The following is a 16,339-nucleotide window of genomic DNA, read 5'->3' as shown; positions in this document are numbered from 1 at the left end:
CTTAGGTAAAATTAGTGTTTGTTATTTACTAATCCTATTGATCAGAAGGCTTGTTTTTGATGGAAATTATTCATGAATAATTTTTAAATCCTCACGGTGTTCCTTATAGTTCATAGCTGCCATTAGAGGTGATGTTTTTCCTTTAAAATAACTTCCGCAATTCCGATTCTTCCGCAATTCCGATTCTTTGAATCAACGGCTTTACATCGCTGTTACTGGTAACCTTCGATCATCTAGAAGCCACCGGACTAATATCCTCAGGTAGTTTAGATAAGGAATCTTAACTTCACAATCTGCCAAATCTTCTCATTTTTTTGGCATTTTTATCAGCAAACCACCACTGAAACTTGATGCTACCGCATAGTTATTCACAAGACATATTAACTAGGTGAGGACATAAAGCAATTTTAAAGGAATAAAAGAACCTTAAATTAGAGTAATATTTATATTAAATACATTTCAGCATGCATTAATAATTTGAGAAAAACTTTTATTATCTCGAAACTTCAAAAATTCGAATAAATATCAAGATTGTATTAGCTGCGCCATCTGCAGTTGTTTTTCAGAGATTTAAAAATTTTATTTCCAAAATTTCTTTATTTTTCTTTTAACTGTCGTGGCACTTTCTCTAATCAGAGATTGACACTAAAAAAGCCATTAGGAAAATATAAGTTTCAAATGAAATAAAAATTAAAAAACTAAAAACTAGAATTAACTTTAAAAAAAAAGCTTTCTAATATTTAACAGTACACTACACCATTTTCCACCCTGCACATTCAAGATGTAGGAATTCTTCAGAAAATGTTTTTAATTAACAATTTAATTAACAATTTATTTTCTATATTCTGTAAATTATTCTGTTTACGATTTAGTTCAAAGCTGATAAATATGAAACAAACCTATTTTTTTAGGAAATAATCATTTATTTTGGAAATAATCATTTATTTGGAAATAATCATTAATATTTTGGAAATAATCATTTATATTATCATCAAATCAATCATTTTGAGTAATTAAATTTTGAAAGAGAAAATAATTAAAAATTTATAATTTTAAACTCATTACTTAATTCTTAAAGTTACTCAGTACTAGAATTTTTAAATTTGAGCTAATTAGCTTTTCCAATTATTTCACCATTATTTAATAAGTTTGATGAGCATTCATTTTCAAAATTAGTTAAATAATTTCTAGTATACGCCTGTGTTCACTATTTTTAAAGCGGGTTAACTGATAATGGTAATACTTTTAGTTATACTTTTTGAATTATTCTGCCTTTACGAATTTAAAATATCATAGATCTGCTTACATATGACGTTGACAAGCATTTTACATATCACGTTGACAATTTTTTTTGTAACATTTTAAACTAATGCAAAGATATAGTTAATGATATAGTTCGGGTAAATATTCAGGATAGCTAGTTTTTTATACTACTGAGGTAATTTATTTAAATTGGTTCAAAACAAAGTTACGGTACGAAAGATTGTTAGTTTTTTTTTTAATGCTAATTTTTCCATATTGGAATCATAGTTGCTTTCCATTTTTTTAACAAAAAACCCCTCTACTTTTATAATTTGTTTCTAACATAAATAAAAATGTATAAATAACAGATGTCGTTTTTGATAAGGAAGCGGCAAGTGTACTTTCAAAATTCAATTTTTTGTTGATAAATTGTGTTTAAATGAGATACAATAAAGTTGCGTCAAAACAAGTTTTTGTATTGTATGGAGTTCGGTTGAACTTAAAATATGTGTCGCTATGTTTATCCAAAATTAGTTAATACAATAATAGTTCTTATTTATATCGTATTTTGTAGTCTGTGAAAAATGATCTTCTTATTAAATCTTAATATTAAACAAAATAATAGAAAAATTAATTGAAAAAAAATTTCATTTTTTTAAAAAAAAATTCCTAAAAGTACTAAATGCGTGGTTTAGAAGCAAAGACTACTTCCAATCGATAATTTATAGTTTTGAGATAATCAACTTTGAATTTTAATATCACTAGTTGAATCCAATAGTTATTCCTTAGTTTCAAGTACTCGTGTCTTTGGACTTAAAAATACTTTTTTGCACTTATACTTCAGCTACCAGAGCTTTAAATAATGCGATTATCTGTACATAAAAAGAAAAAGATAATGCAATTCCTAACAAAAAGGATTTGAAACTTTTAAGTAAAGTTACATCCACGTATGTTGGTGTCGTTTTAAGTGCAATGCCATCTTCTTTACTTAAAAACGGTTTTGGATTCTTACCATGAGAAGTAAAATCTTTCAAAAAGGAAATGAAACATAAATGAATTTTTTTTCAACATATGAAGCTACCAATCCCCTTTAAAACTCAGTAATAAAAATTGCGTTCAGTTTGAATTAATTTATGATTGGTTGGCAAGTACACTTTAAAAAATCCCGTAAAAAGTGCCGGCAATTTTTTTGATAAAATCCATTTTTACCATAACATGTTACGGAGCAAAATATCTGATATACTATAATTTTTACAGTAATAATCACCCTCAAATTACGGAGTCACTCTAATTAAATAAATGTTACTGCAAAAATTACGGTATAATATTTTACGGTTAAAGTGGAATTTTCTTGTTAAAAATGGATTCTACGTAAGATCCACTCAAAGTGCCGATATTTCATACCGTGATTTGAGCCGGAATTCTTTACAACTCATTAAATATTTTTGTGATGTAGATAAAAGGATAATTTAAGTAAACAAATACTTTATATTATGGTCCATGTAAATACTTCAAAAAGTAAATTTTCTTTATGTCTTAATTAAATAATTGGATAACTACTAGTGCAACGAAATAAAAAATATTTGCTCTGTTAATGCTTATTTTTTCTTTCTAACTGATGGAAATTTCAGTCTTTCAAAGCTTTAGACATTTTATAAATATGAATAGCTTATCGACATTAATGTAAAGACATATAGCTTAAAATTACTTGGCATTTAATCACTTAAAAAAACTTTGAAAATTTAATTAATTTTCAAATTAATTGGCACAATATACTTAATTCATGAAACAATTTTTAAAAGTATTCCTTTTTCGCCTCAGTTGTTGCAATTAATCCAATTTATGATCATAATTATTTAATGTTAATTTTGTTAATGCTTTTTTAAAATTTAGTTTTTAATATTGCTAAAAGCAATAAACTAAAAAGTCTTCGATGCTTTTCATGTTCAAGTTCTTATTCTTTTTAATAAATGATTTTATAATACTTATTTAAATTATATGCTAAAAAGATTTATGATTTGATATTTATATGCATTCTCCAAATATGCAGTATTTTAATTTATTTTTCAAAGAAATTTTATAATGGGATGATAAGATTTCTTTGAAATCAAAAGCTGTTCTTAGAAATTTCTCAATTCTAATGAATTTTATTTTATTTTTAGGAAAGAGTTCTCTCATTTTTTCTAAATAATGAAGTCTTTCTCCGATTTTGTTTTGCTGTTTAGTCTGCCAATTATAATTCAAGTCTTTATCATTTCCTTATTTTACCAAGGTAAAGAAAATCTTTAGAACGATAATGCTTAATTTTAAATATTTAATTTGAAAATTTATATTCATATTTTTAATTAAAAATGCATCCGTTTGTTTCCTTTTTAATTCATAGATTTTAAATGATTTTTCTAAGCAGTATTATTTTATTTTTCACCTCTGAGTTAAAAATTTCCTTAATTAATCTAACTCGATAAAATTTATTATTGATTATTTGTAAATCTAACTCGATAAAATTTTGTGAACATATATATCAATAATTAAACTTTTATATTAGTAGTTTAACTTTTATATTAATAATTTAACTTTTATATTAATAATTTAACTTTTATATTAATAATGTAACTTTTATATTAATAATTTAACTTTTATATTAATAATTTAACTAATTATATTAAAAATAAAACTTTTTTGATTTGTGCATATTTTCTAAAAATATTTTGTAGATATTGTTATCTGATTATTGTTATTGGTATCTGAACAATTAAAACTTTTTTTAAATATTTTAATATCTGAAATACATGAAATTTAAATTTAGTAACTCAGTTTTATTTTCTTTTTTACTGAATAAAATGTATTAATCTAAGTAAAATAATGCACAATAATTCAAATATTTTTAAATAATTATTAATTAATGGTCATTGTATAGTAATACATGCATATAGTTTATTCGGTTAACTTCCTTTCTATTGAGATTGTAAATAAAAAACGGAATCAAGAAAAAACAGAAAGAACAGTCAGAAATTCTAATAATAATATATTTTATGTTGAATGTGGAAAATATATTTAAAACTTAAAAAGAAGGGTAAAGAAGTTTTTAAATTCACACAACAATATTTATGAACTATTTCATATTTGAATGAATTTAGAATTAAAGTTTTAATAATAAAATTTTCTCCAACTGTAATTCTTTTGTGTTTTTATCACAGGTGTTTTAGGTCTTGATTGTTTTAAATGTATATCTACTGCTGGCACATACCCCCCATGTGACGATCCTTTTCACAATAACTATACCCGAGACATTTTAGAGAGCCCATGTTGGGCAGGAAGAAAGCAAAGAAATGGAGTCTTTCCAGCAACTACGTGTGTCAAACTTGCCGGAACATATGGTATTGAAACTTTAGTTGCTTTGTCATTAAAAAGATTTGTGAGTGGCATTTATGGTTTGAAATGGCCGTGTTTTGTACTTTGAATATATATTACGAGAATTTAAAACTCTTGTAGAAAAAAAATTCTTTTATCTGAATGGAAACAATTGGAAGACATTTATATGTTTCTTTTTGTTTTATAAGTTAAAATACGATCTTATAAACTCATAAAGGGTTTGGAGCGCATTTAAATTAGTACTTTAAGATGTTACCAAGTTAAATCCCTTTATCTCATGATAATTACAGCATTATTATTATCCCTCTATAGAATGGTTACATAGTCTGGGTTGAATGATAATATGGTATAATTTAAATGGAAATAAGCTCAGTTAAACAATTTATTAAGGTTGTAGCACAGTTTCAAAATATTATGGTTCAAGAGATGAGATTACGGTTATCTTAGAGAGCAACAGTAACCCTTTCAGTCGTGAGAGTTTTTTTATTGGTACAAAGTATACTACCAGTTCTAGTATACTACCAGTACTAGAGTAACAGTAACCCTTTCAGTCTTGAGAGTTTTTTTTTATTGATACAAAGTATACTACCATAATGAGTACTATTTTTGTAACATTTTAATATTTTTGATTAATTTATACTCAAATAAGATACGAGACTTCCAGGTAAAATACCGGAAAAGTTCCGGAAACATACCGGAAAAGTTCTTATAATTACTTTATTTCAAATTGGTTGACTTTGACGTTCAGATAGATAAAACATTGCATATTTTGACCACTTTATTCAAAAATGGGGATATTAAAATTATGTGTATCACTTTTAAAACCAAAAATGACTACTTATTAAAAACAGAAAATATAGCAATTTAACTCCACATACCTTATTGTTGTTTATTAGAGAACAGAATAATTATAATTTGAAAAAATAGCGAGGACCTAGAAAGTACCGAAGTATCAGAATTAAAGTATACTGAGAAACAAGTACCAGTGTTTTAACCCTTTAACGATCGGTTAATTATTAAGAAAACGGTCATAAAAGTGTCTATTTTGCTAAATACACGTATTTGATTAGTGCTAGTATCTAGTTTAAAATAAACTAACTATTTACAATTACATTAAAAATATCCTGGTACTGCTATATGGTGTGTAAAATAAGAAATGAAGTGTTTTTCGGGTAAAAGAAACGAATTAGTTTTATTCTTATTGGCCCATTACTACTGAACACTCCATCCCGTCAATATCACGGGAGCGAGAAATAGCGAGCGAAAACTCACCCCGTCATTTTCACGGGAGCGAGAAGGAAGGGGTTAAATAGTTAAAACTTTTGGAGCGTATTGAACTATAATTTCGTTCAAATTCGCAATAACCTTATTCTAGTGTTAAGGGTGACCATGTTATTCATTTTCGTCTCTTTTTAAAATTTTATTTCGTCTGTTACTAACCTTCTTGCGCCATAAGCATTTTTCTCACATAATAAAACTCATTTTCTCTCCCAAGTATTTGAGAAGATGTTTGAATTAAACTTTTTTTTCTAACTACCATTCACGTTGAACTCTAAATTTAGACAAGTTTGTTGAGTAGACGTAATATCTTTGAAAGCGCACATTTACTCAGAATATATGAGCTTATCCCGAGAAGTACTTTCTTTTGTCCTAAATCTTCATCCTCAACAATTTCATGCTTAAAGTGTTTATTGCTGTATTCTCATAGCCAATGTTTGGTCGAATGCATACACTTTGATTTTCTTTTGGAAAACTTCAACGATGTTAATTTTGCTGAAAGGTTTTTGCAATGTTTTCCCGTTTGTCACTCAAATGGAGTTCGGTGAAACGAATAAGATTTCAAATTATGTTCTTATTTATATTTTTTCAAGACATTCCTTTCAAAAAATCACAAAATATTTAAAATCATAATTTTTACTAATTAGTGCAAATTAGATTTTGACTTACTAAACGAAAATTCATTTGTTATATGTAAATAAAAGTTCATTTTATATAAAAAAAAGTATGAAAATGAAAATTACACATGAATAAAAATTTCAGTTAAAAATGCATAAATGTTAAAATTAAAAATTATTATTTAAAACTTTTTAAAATATATACTTTTTTAAATTCTAAGGGCAATAATTACTAAATTTTTATCCCTTTACTGCTATAAAATGAGCAGAGCAGCAAACGTTACCTATCTAATTTTCCAATTAAAAATTTAAAAAAAATAAAATTAATAATGTCAAACCTTTAATGAATGTTTTTAAGCATTAGAAGGAGTTAACTTTTTCTAGGAAGGAAGAACTTTTTCTAATTACTACTGTTTCGCTTTTAAATACGCGATTAAAAGTAATTTTCTTCCCATAATTGCGACAGTAATGAAAACAATTAACTTTTAAAATCTAAGGTGTCGGTCATTATCTTAATTATTTATCTTTATCTTTTGGTTTAATAATCTTTTGGTTTTATTGAATTCAAAATGTAATATTTAAGGAAACTGAATATACAATTTCAGTTAAACTGTTAAGCTATGGGTCTAAAACTTAGGACAAATGTTTGTAAAACATGATAAATATTATGCAAATGTTATTTTTAAATTGAATTAATTTAAACATTGTTTTAATTTTTCGGAGTTTTCTTAGAAATAAGTTTGTGAAAGTAAAGAATAAAACAACGTTTTTAGCAAGTAGGCTGCTTTTTAACGCATTTTTGATCTTAATTGGAAATTCAAAATTAAAAAAAACTCTTAGACAAAGTCGATACTTTCTTTTTACTTAGATCTTAATTGGAAATTTAAAACTAAAAAAAAAACTCTTAGACAAAGTCGATACTTTCTTAAATACTTTGTTAAATTTTTTTGAACTTAAGAAACGCATTTAAGATGTCACTAGTTAGTGCCCCTTGTTTAGTTTTAGATACAAAAATAGTTTTCTTAATAAACAACGTTATTTTTCTTTGTCTCTACTTCTAAACATGAATAAACAAAAAATTAAAATATTCAAAGTCTATTATGGAACTACGTCTATCATGGAACTGCGTCTGTATACGTCAATTATGGAACTAGCTTAAGTTCCTGAGAACCAACGTCCAAAATATTGAACAGAACTTAGGATAATGTTATCACTTAAATATAATATTTTACGAACTTTTTGTTTGTATGCTTGTACAAAGAGATTTTCTATGTTAAATTTCTTTGTAAAGGCAACAAAACAAATTAGAGAATGATTTTCTATGTAAAAATACAATTGGTTTTATACCCTTAGGTCGGAGATTTTACAATGAGAAAGAATAGGAAATCTAAGAAATTTGATTCGAGTAATCTTTCGGAAAATTTTGTGGCATAAGACAATGTTATCTTATAATTTCAGTTCAAAAGTTTTTGTCTCATGGCCAAAACATGAAAAAATACATAATATCCTAAAATATGCAAAAAAATTCTAAACAATAAAATTTATCATATTTAATGCACAACATTAATTAGTAATTAAAAATAAAAAAAAAGTTAGTGTTGTGAATTTGATTGATTTTTTTAAAATATTTTATCACATTTATGAATGTCTGAACCCCTATACTTCTAAGAAAAGTAAATTGCATTTTATGCCATTATTTAAAGCTCAAGTTTTAGAAGCTAAAAGAATCTAAATCTAAGGTTTAGCTCAATATTTTAATTATTTATCATAATTACCATTTAGGTAAATAAACTTTTCATTTTTTTTTATTAAAAATACAATAAAGTAAAATCTAATAATTTATAAGAGTACTAAAATTAACGCCTTTTCAGCTTAATTATGTTTAATTTGCTTCAGTTCTATTTATAAAACAAATTTGTTTAAATGCATTTTACAATCTTCTTATTTATTTAACTCGAATGTCCCTTTAATTTTATGTAACTATTTGAAATAATCAACATGCTTTTAGTGTTTATGGATAAGATTAAAACTTGATTTTGGGAAAGTTAAAGATGGGAAAAAAACTGTTTATGACACAATGGCTAAATTATTTTTATTATTATATTAATTTTTAAGCTAAAATATATTTCAGTGGAAAAAAATAGCCACATTAGATAACTTTTGATTTAATATTTGAAATTTTATGAATTTTAAGAACACAATTCAAATATCACTAAACGAGTGCTAATCCTTAAAATTTCGCAACAAAAGGATATATTCCTTGAATAATCTTTGCTTGTCTTTATTTTCAAACATAAAAGTACCTTTTAACAATCTTTTCTAAATATTGATGTTACTGAAATTTATATGTTTCTTTTATACAAACCCATTATAAATAAATTTATACATTATTAAACTATATAACGAAAAGGAATTTTTTGACAGCTTAATAAAACATGTTTGATTAAAATGGCTGAAAAAGTAAGTAAGCATTTCTTGGAAAATGTAATCAAGGCAGTCTAAATTTGTTATAAAACTCCATAACATTTATTGCAATTTCGGATTACTACTACAGTATAAGAGGCGTTTGATTTACCATTTTTAAATTTTTTTCCTAAAAAGTTTCATTTAGCTATTTGAAATTGGATAAATATTTTTGGTGTTTCTATTTATATCAAATCTCTATCTATTCTATTAGACCCAGGATATATCTTGTATCTCAACATTTTTTTTAATGTTATGTAATTTAAAAACAGAATGTTTCTTGGTTTAAAATAGTTTTTGAATCGAGCCAGAGTAATTTTACAAAAATATGATAAATTAAAAGATGCCAAACAAGAAATTGTCTCAAAATTATCAACTTGAAATATTTATTGTTTGTTTTATTCTAAATTATTTTTATTGTACGGAATCACAAATTGTCGTAAAAAACTCAAGAAAAAATAATTTAAAAAATCAGTTTTATTACTTCATGAAAATTAGAATGGGTGGGCATGTTTTTTACACTCAAAACACGATGTTCATTATCAGGACCAATCAGCGAATGATAGTAAAGCGAGAAAAACAGATAAGAATACAATAAAGTCAATATTGCCAAAGTAAAGAACTTTTTTTTTTAATGGTGGGCCCTTGGAACTATTGTCCATTGGCCACAGAACGTGCCAGAACTGCTAACTCTCTTTTCGTTACCCAGTGGGCACCTGTGGCGAAGCCACGGTGGAGGAGCAGCGTCGCCCACATCACGCTACCACGACCCGTTTATAGGGCGGGTCACATTCACACACAAATGAGAAAGGACATAGAACACAGATAGAGAGAAAGAAACATCCATGCCTTGCCCGGGATTCGAACCCAGAACCTTTCTGATGCAAGGACAGTTTCCTGCACCCTACACAGGCCGGTCGGCAAATAGAGAACTTACTTGCAAGATAAAAAAGGGAAAATTGTACAATACAATAACAATAAACAATTTTATTGCTTCACGAAAATTCGAAACTCTGGGCATGTTTTTTGCACCCAAGACACGACGTTCGTTATCAGGACCAAACAGCAAGTGATAGTAAAGCGTGTGAAAACGGGTAAAAATACAATGAAGTCAATATTACCAAAGTAAAGACCATACTTACAAGACAATACATACTTGCAAGATAGAAAAAGAAAAATTATACAATACAGTTTTATATTATACAAATATAGTTATATTTCGGATTTATTTTAAAGTTTTAAAATATTCAATTTTTTTTAAAAATCATGCTTAAGGGGTAAAAATGATAAATTTTGTACGAATTAACAAACAAAAATAAATGAATAATTGAATTATTAAAAAGAAATATCCATTTTGTACATCGATTATAGTACAGATTGTAGAAAGAAAGATTGTAGTAAAGATGTTTGGATCTTAAAAAAACATAAGAGTTAAACTTTAACGTCACTAAAAGGTAAGACATGTTTGCGTGGAAAGAACATTAACCTCGGATATATTTCTTTATTCTCACCTCTACAAATATTTTACTCATTTGTCCTACAATTCTTGAGAAACCCCATTAACATAACATAAGGAAGAGTAAAAAATAACTTCCTTTAATTCTAAGTACATAGTTCTCTTTAGAGATTTTGACGTCGTTGGAATAATAAATTAATGCCAACTACTCAAAGTGCATTAAGCAGAATTCTCATAAAGTTTTCTGATAAACCATTATAGCACACTTTATGCAATAACACTTAAATTATATCAAATAGAGCAACTTTGCTAGTAATCTGGTTTCAATTAAAGCCTTCTGCAACATTCACGTACTTAGTAAATAGTTTAGTGCATTTGTGATAAATTTTATTTTATTTCATTAAGCCTATTGTCATCAGTTAAAGTTTAAGAATCAATTTAAAATTTAAAGTTTATCATATAAGTATAACTCATATTTAATTACATAACTGCTTGTATTTCTGTTTAATGTTTTTTAATTATGTGTCATAATTATAAATCAAATTATTTATTAGAGGTCTCAACAATCCTATGTATACATTGATTGTAATGTTTTTTTAAATTTATTTTGATATTCAAAATTATTTTGTTCCATATTTTTAAATAAATTAAATATGATATTTTCGGAGTAGTTAGAACCAGTGAGAACTGGTAATAAATCTTAAACACATTTTTTTTAGCAGTTGTCAAGTTCATGTGAAATATACTGAAACGATTTCATAACCACTATAAAAGAAATTGGCGACATTGACAAATACATCTATTAACACTTTACATTCACGATGATCACTTTCTCTTACCTATTATTATAAAACTTTTTTTTAAATAAAAACTGACATTTTTCCACATGACTCATTTGTATACATTACAACCCGCAACTTCAAAGTTGAAATTTTGGATTTTCAGTGGTGGTGATACATTTGAAGGTACATTTGAAGATAGGTGACACTTTTAGCCACGAAAGCTAACGTGACATACTATAAGATCAGAAGCTCTACAGCCACACGAAAGCACCGATCTCCATTGAAACTTACTTATAGTTTGTCTATGTAAAGAACTCCCCTATCCATTCGTCAGGTGCAATGGTGGTCACTACGGTTACGAGGTTTAATTATTTCAAGTAACCCCTACTTGAAATAATTAAACCTCGTAACTGTAGTGACCGCCATTACGCCTGACGAATGGATAGGGGAGTTCTTTACATAGACAAACTATAAGTAAGTTTAGGGTCATTATTTAAGACAGATTTTGACCCGGGTTGGTGAGAATGAAGCTCCTCTCTTTGAAATTCGCTATTTCTTATTTCCGTAGCAGCAGACCGCCTTAGACTTCATGACCAGGAGAGTTCTTTCCTTAGACAAACTATAGGCTTATTGTTTGAATGCAAAATGACATAAAAAAAACTGCGGCAATTTTGATTTTAATTTAAAGCAACACGAAAATTGCCAACAACGACTTATTTTTTACATGCCCAAGTCAAAATTTTTGATTTTTTTCTATTGATGGCCCAACATAATCTTGATGATAACCATCAATAATTCTATCATGAACCATTATATTTTGATAGTAACCAACATAAGTAAACATCTCCCCAATGTAGGAATACGGATTGATTTATGATGGTTCAGCATAATAATAGAAACTTATTTTGATGGTTTGTTCATGTTGAACTATCAGAAATTTCCATCACAGTTTCTAAGAAATCAAATGTTGGAACTATTATGAACCACCATCATAACAATGACTGATTTTGATGGGCCAACATTAAAAAAGCAAATTATTTTAAAGGTATATTCCTGCTGAACCAACAATAATTCTCATTAAACCATCATAGAAATGTATAGTTGGAACCATAATGGACCATCCCGGATCGTCATGGATTGTTTTTTGTTGTTGTTTTTCTTTGGTTAATGGCGGGCACTTGGATCTATTTCCCATTGGCCTCAGAAATTCCAGAATTGCTACTCTCTTATCATTACCCAGTGAGCACCTATGGCTAAGATACGGCAGTGGAGTAGCATCGCCCACGTTATTCAACCACAAACCCGTTTATAGGCGTTCATCATGGATTGTTGGTCCTTGAAAATCAAACATCTCTTGATGGTATTTCTCATAGTATTAAAGTAGCATTTTCCATCGTGGAATGATGGAAGTTTGTTTTCATATCAAAAACCATGAACGCATAATGGAAAATTCTGGATGATGTTGACCATCAAATGATAATGGGCCATCATGAATTGCACTGAAACCAACATAAGCCATCAGAATGTTTTCATGGGACCATCAAAAATTTTGACTTCCTAATTACATTTTTTTAAAATTTTAACTACACTTACGAATAAACTAAGAAATGTATTTTTATATTTAGTACATAATTTGTACTTTTGTACACTTTTAGGTGATACTGGAGAGACTTTAGTAGTTCGTGGTTGCGCAGTTGATAGCGGTACACTTACCATAGACACAGAGCTTGTTCGTATGAGCCATTGTGGTGGATTTTACTATGAAGACCGATACGTGAGAGGCTGTGTACAGAATTGTTTTGAAGATGGCTGTAACAGCAGCACTATTTTGCAATTACAAATAAAAATACCGAATTTGATTGTTCTCCTTACAATATCATATAAATATTTTATGCATCATCTCTGACCAACACTTATAAGTAATTAATTACTTATAAGTGTTAAATTACTTATATGTAAAAAAGAGTTACCAAATTTGGAAGTCATCAAATATTTTTAACTGCAAGTAAATTTTATCTCTTTCTCACTATAAAGATACAATAGATATAATAGCTTGTATTTTATGTACAATATAGTAAATTAATTCTTTTTTTTAATTTTGGTACTTAATCAATTTTTTAGATAACGTAGTAACTTATTTCTTTTCAATAAATTTTTTTTTACTTTAAAGAAGCAGTAAGTAGCTCCTTGACAGAATTGCGAAAGAACGTATTATGGGTCTGAAAGGAATAAAGTTAATTCGATTAATACCTCTTTTTTCTATCTGTATCAAACTATTTTAATGAATAATCACTAAAATATCGAAAAAAAAATTTAATTCAATAAAAACATCTATCAGAAGTTAACTTCTTCTTTTGTTTAATGAACCTTGCAGTTCAACAAATATACATGCAAACTATTTCCGGTAGTAAACATACAAAAAAAAAAAAAAAATAAATAACTAAGGCAATTTGAATTTAAGAATTAATTTATAATTGGTAACTCTTTTACTTCATCTAATGTTTTAGAAAATATTTAATTGGGTACATTTTTTGAAGCACTTAATATTTAGAAATATTACATCTCTCTTTTCAAGAACTGTTATATTTATAATTGGTTAAAAAGTGAGTATATAAGTTTGATTATATAACTGAATATGTAAGTTTTTTTCATAAACGGTTCTCTTATTTTTGCAAGAAGGTGGATTGGAAGGACGGTATTAGTGAGTTATTATTTACTATTTGCAAAAAAATATGTATTTTAATTTAAATGAAGGGAATGGAAATTTGTGAACAACGTGTGAGATTTTTATTCTGCGTTCATAACAGCTATCTACTACTTTCTATATTTTTTTAAAAAATTAAACAAATCAAAAGGAAGAATATAAAAATTATTTGAATTGAAAAATAAAAGGAGTTTTTTAAAAATGTTCGAAAATATATGGTTAAAATGTAAATGAAAGAATTTTGAGAAATCAGAAAAAAATTTTATTTTTAAACTATAACAAATATTTCAGCAGTTAAAAACATATTGAGATTTGCATAACTTTTCCAGTAAAATTTATTTTTATTTTCGTAAAATTTTATTACTTATTTTGAAAAAAAATAAATAATGCAATATTGTAGAGTATCCAGCGGTTGATTGACTGATTGAAAAATTTCGGAAATAAAGGATGATCAAGGAATTAAACAAATGGTATATCTATTTAAAAGCTCTGAAAATTTTATGCAGAAATTTTGGAATTTAGTTGCAAAAGTTGCTAACAGATGGGGCTGTATAATGTACAGAATTTTTGAAAAGTATAGAAATGCTGTAAAACTGTGATCAATTGTTCAGTACACGTGCAGTTCAATAATGTACACGGATCAATCCTTCTAATTCTGCTCGAATAACTCCTTTTACGCTTAAAATTAAATCTGATCGTTCTAATCATTGATGGCTATTAGTAATCCTTGTTGCGAAATACCAGAACTTCTGTTTAAAACTTTTACAGCTTTCGCAATGAACATTCCTACTGTTTCGCTCATCTATTCCCCATTGTCAGCAAGATTTTAACTTAGAAATCAGCCAGTCATTCGCTGGACATCCAGCACAAAAATATTTTGCGATTCAGCATCTTTTTTATATTTTAAATTAATTGTTTTACCGGGTATCTCAATGAGATAAGATTTGTGAAAAAATTAACGAAAAATGAAAGAAATACTCAAAATTAGTCGCAAATTTCATCAACAGATGGCGGTGCTGACTGAACTATAAAAATGCTTTCTGCTGACTGTCAGAATGTTGGACCGTTTGACTTAAAGATTTTACAGGGGTGTATGTTGATTTTGTCCTCAGACTGCGTAACTTTGTTTTTGCTAATGGTGGTTGCTCTTAAAACAATAATTAAAGCGTTTTTATGTTTGGCAGTGACATCTGCTGACAAACTTCGAAGCTTGACATGAATAAATTTTCTGGTTCCTAAGCAGAATGCAGAAAAAATCATGCATTTATATGTCCTGTAATTTCTCTTTGATTCATTTTTAAATCATCGATCAATTTTCAAACACCCGGTATTTTAAATCTTATCTTGCAAAAAGCCTTCGATGTTTAAGTTTTAAGTTTTGTATGATTGTAATTAACAATGATTTTGTACGAAACTTTTTTAATAACGATATCATAATACATATTATTATCATTATTGCTTCTAACAAAGTCTATTAAGAAATTTATGCATGACTGAAATTAAAATTTTATCAAATAATAAATTTTATAATAAGTTAAAAAGTTTGCAAAAATTCTTAAGGTTTGAAAACTAACAATTCCTGCAATAAATTAAACCTTGTAAGTCAAATACTTCTGACAGGGTATAAGTTTTCTTCACAGTGCTATAGGTTCCATTGGAATAAATATATCGACAGATGGCGCTGTAAATATCTCTACTGTTCTTTCTTATGTGTGTTTTTGTCCTCTGATTACAACACGCGTTGGTGATTGAATATTGTCATTCCGAAAATGTTAATTTTATTTTAATTTCTTTCAAGAAATTGTGATACGATTCCTTTCCTTTTTTCCTCTTTGTTTTACAGGATTATAATCATCAGCGGCATCTGACGGAAATATTTCGAACTAAAAATAGGAATTCTAAAAAGAGTAAACTATGCCATGTCTCATAAATTTGCTGCAAAACTTTATTTTTTACTCTTATTCTTTTCATCGTTTTCCAGATATTCATTTTTGAAAACTGTTCGTCTAATTTAGGACCGTCCGTAATAGAATGAAAGTATGAAAAAAAATCGAAATTTATTAATTTTAAAACTAAAATCTTTGGTTAAATACATTCTTTAAACTCGGAGTCTACTAACATAAAAGCCAAGATTAGCTAGAAGTAAGTTGGTTAGATAAGTACTTTTATCTTAGCAATAGCTTAGCATTACAAAGGAAACTAGATTTTTATTAGCATTCTTGACTGCGTCTTCTTCCAAACCAAGTTGAGCAATTAAAAGTCTTTATAATATATTAGATTTTTGAAGCTTATTTTAAAACAATGAAATGTGATAAAATTATAATGTCTGTAAGAAGCTATTTAAATGATTAGATATAAGAATTATACGTAGTATTTAATCTTTGAAATCTCGTATCAGATCATTGCTTAATAACTTATTCATAAT

General features: G+C 27.2%; 1 protein-coding gene across 1 annotated transcript in view; it reads left to right on the top strand.

The window, feature by feature from the left end:
* Positions 1 to 13,647, top strand: part of LOC107437522 (uncharacterized) — an 81,883-nt gene extending 68,236 nt beyond the window's left edge. Inside the window, exons 3-5 of the mRNA XM_071187967.2 lie at positions 3,405 to 3,514; positions 4,440 to 4,619; positions 12,866 to 13,647. Of these exons, the coding sequence (XP_071044068.1) occupies positions 3,433 to 3,514; positions 4,440 to 4,619; positions 12,866 to 13,116 (513 nt within the window). The 5' untranslated portion in view covers positions 3,405 to 3,432 and the 3' untranslated portion in view covers positions 13,117 to 13,647. The remainder of the gene's footprint in view (positions 1 to 3,404; positions 3,515 to 4,439; positions 4,620 to 12,865) is intronic.
* Positions 13,648 to 16,339: the final 2,692 nt, after the last annotated feature.

The sequence above is a fragment of the Parasteatoda tepidariorum genome, chromosome 11 (assembly GCF_982258835.1).
Source record: "Parasteatoda tepidariorum strain Cologne lab strain chromosome 11, Ptep-v5.0, whole genome shotgun sequence".
NCBI lineage: Eukaryota > Metazoa > Arthropoda > Arachnida > Araneae > Theridiidae > Parasteatoda > Parasteatoda tepidariorum.
The sequence above is the reverse complement of the archived record's forward strand: the minus strand, read 5'-3'. Positions and strand labels throughout refer to the sequence as shown.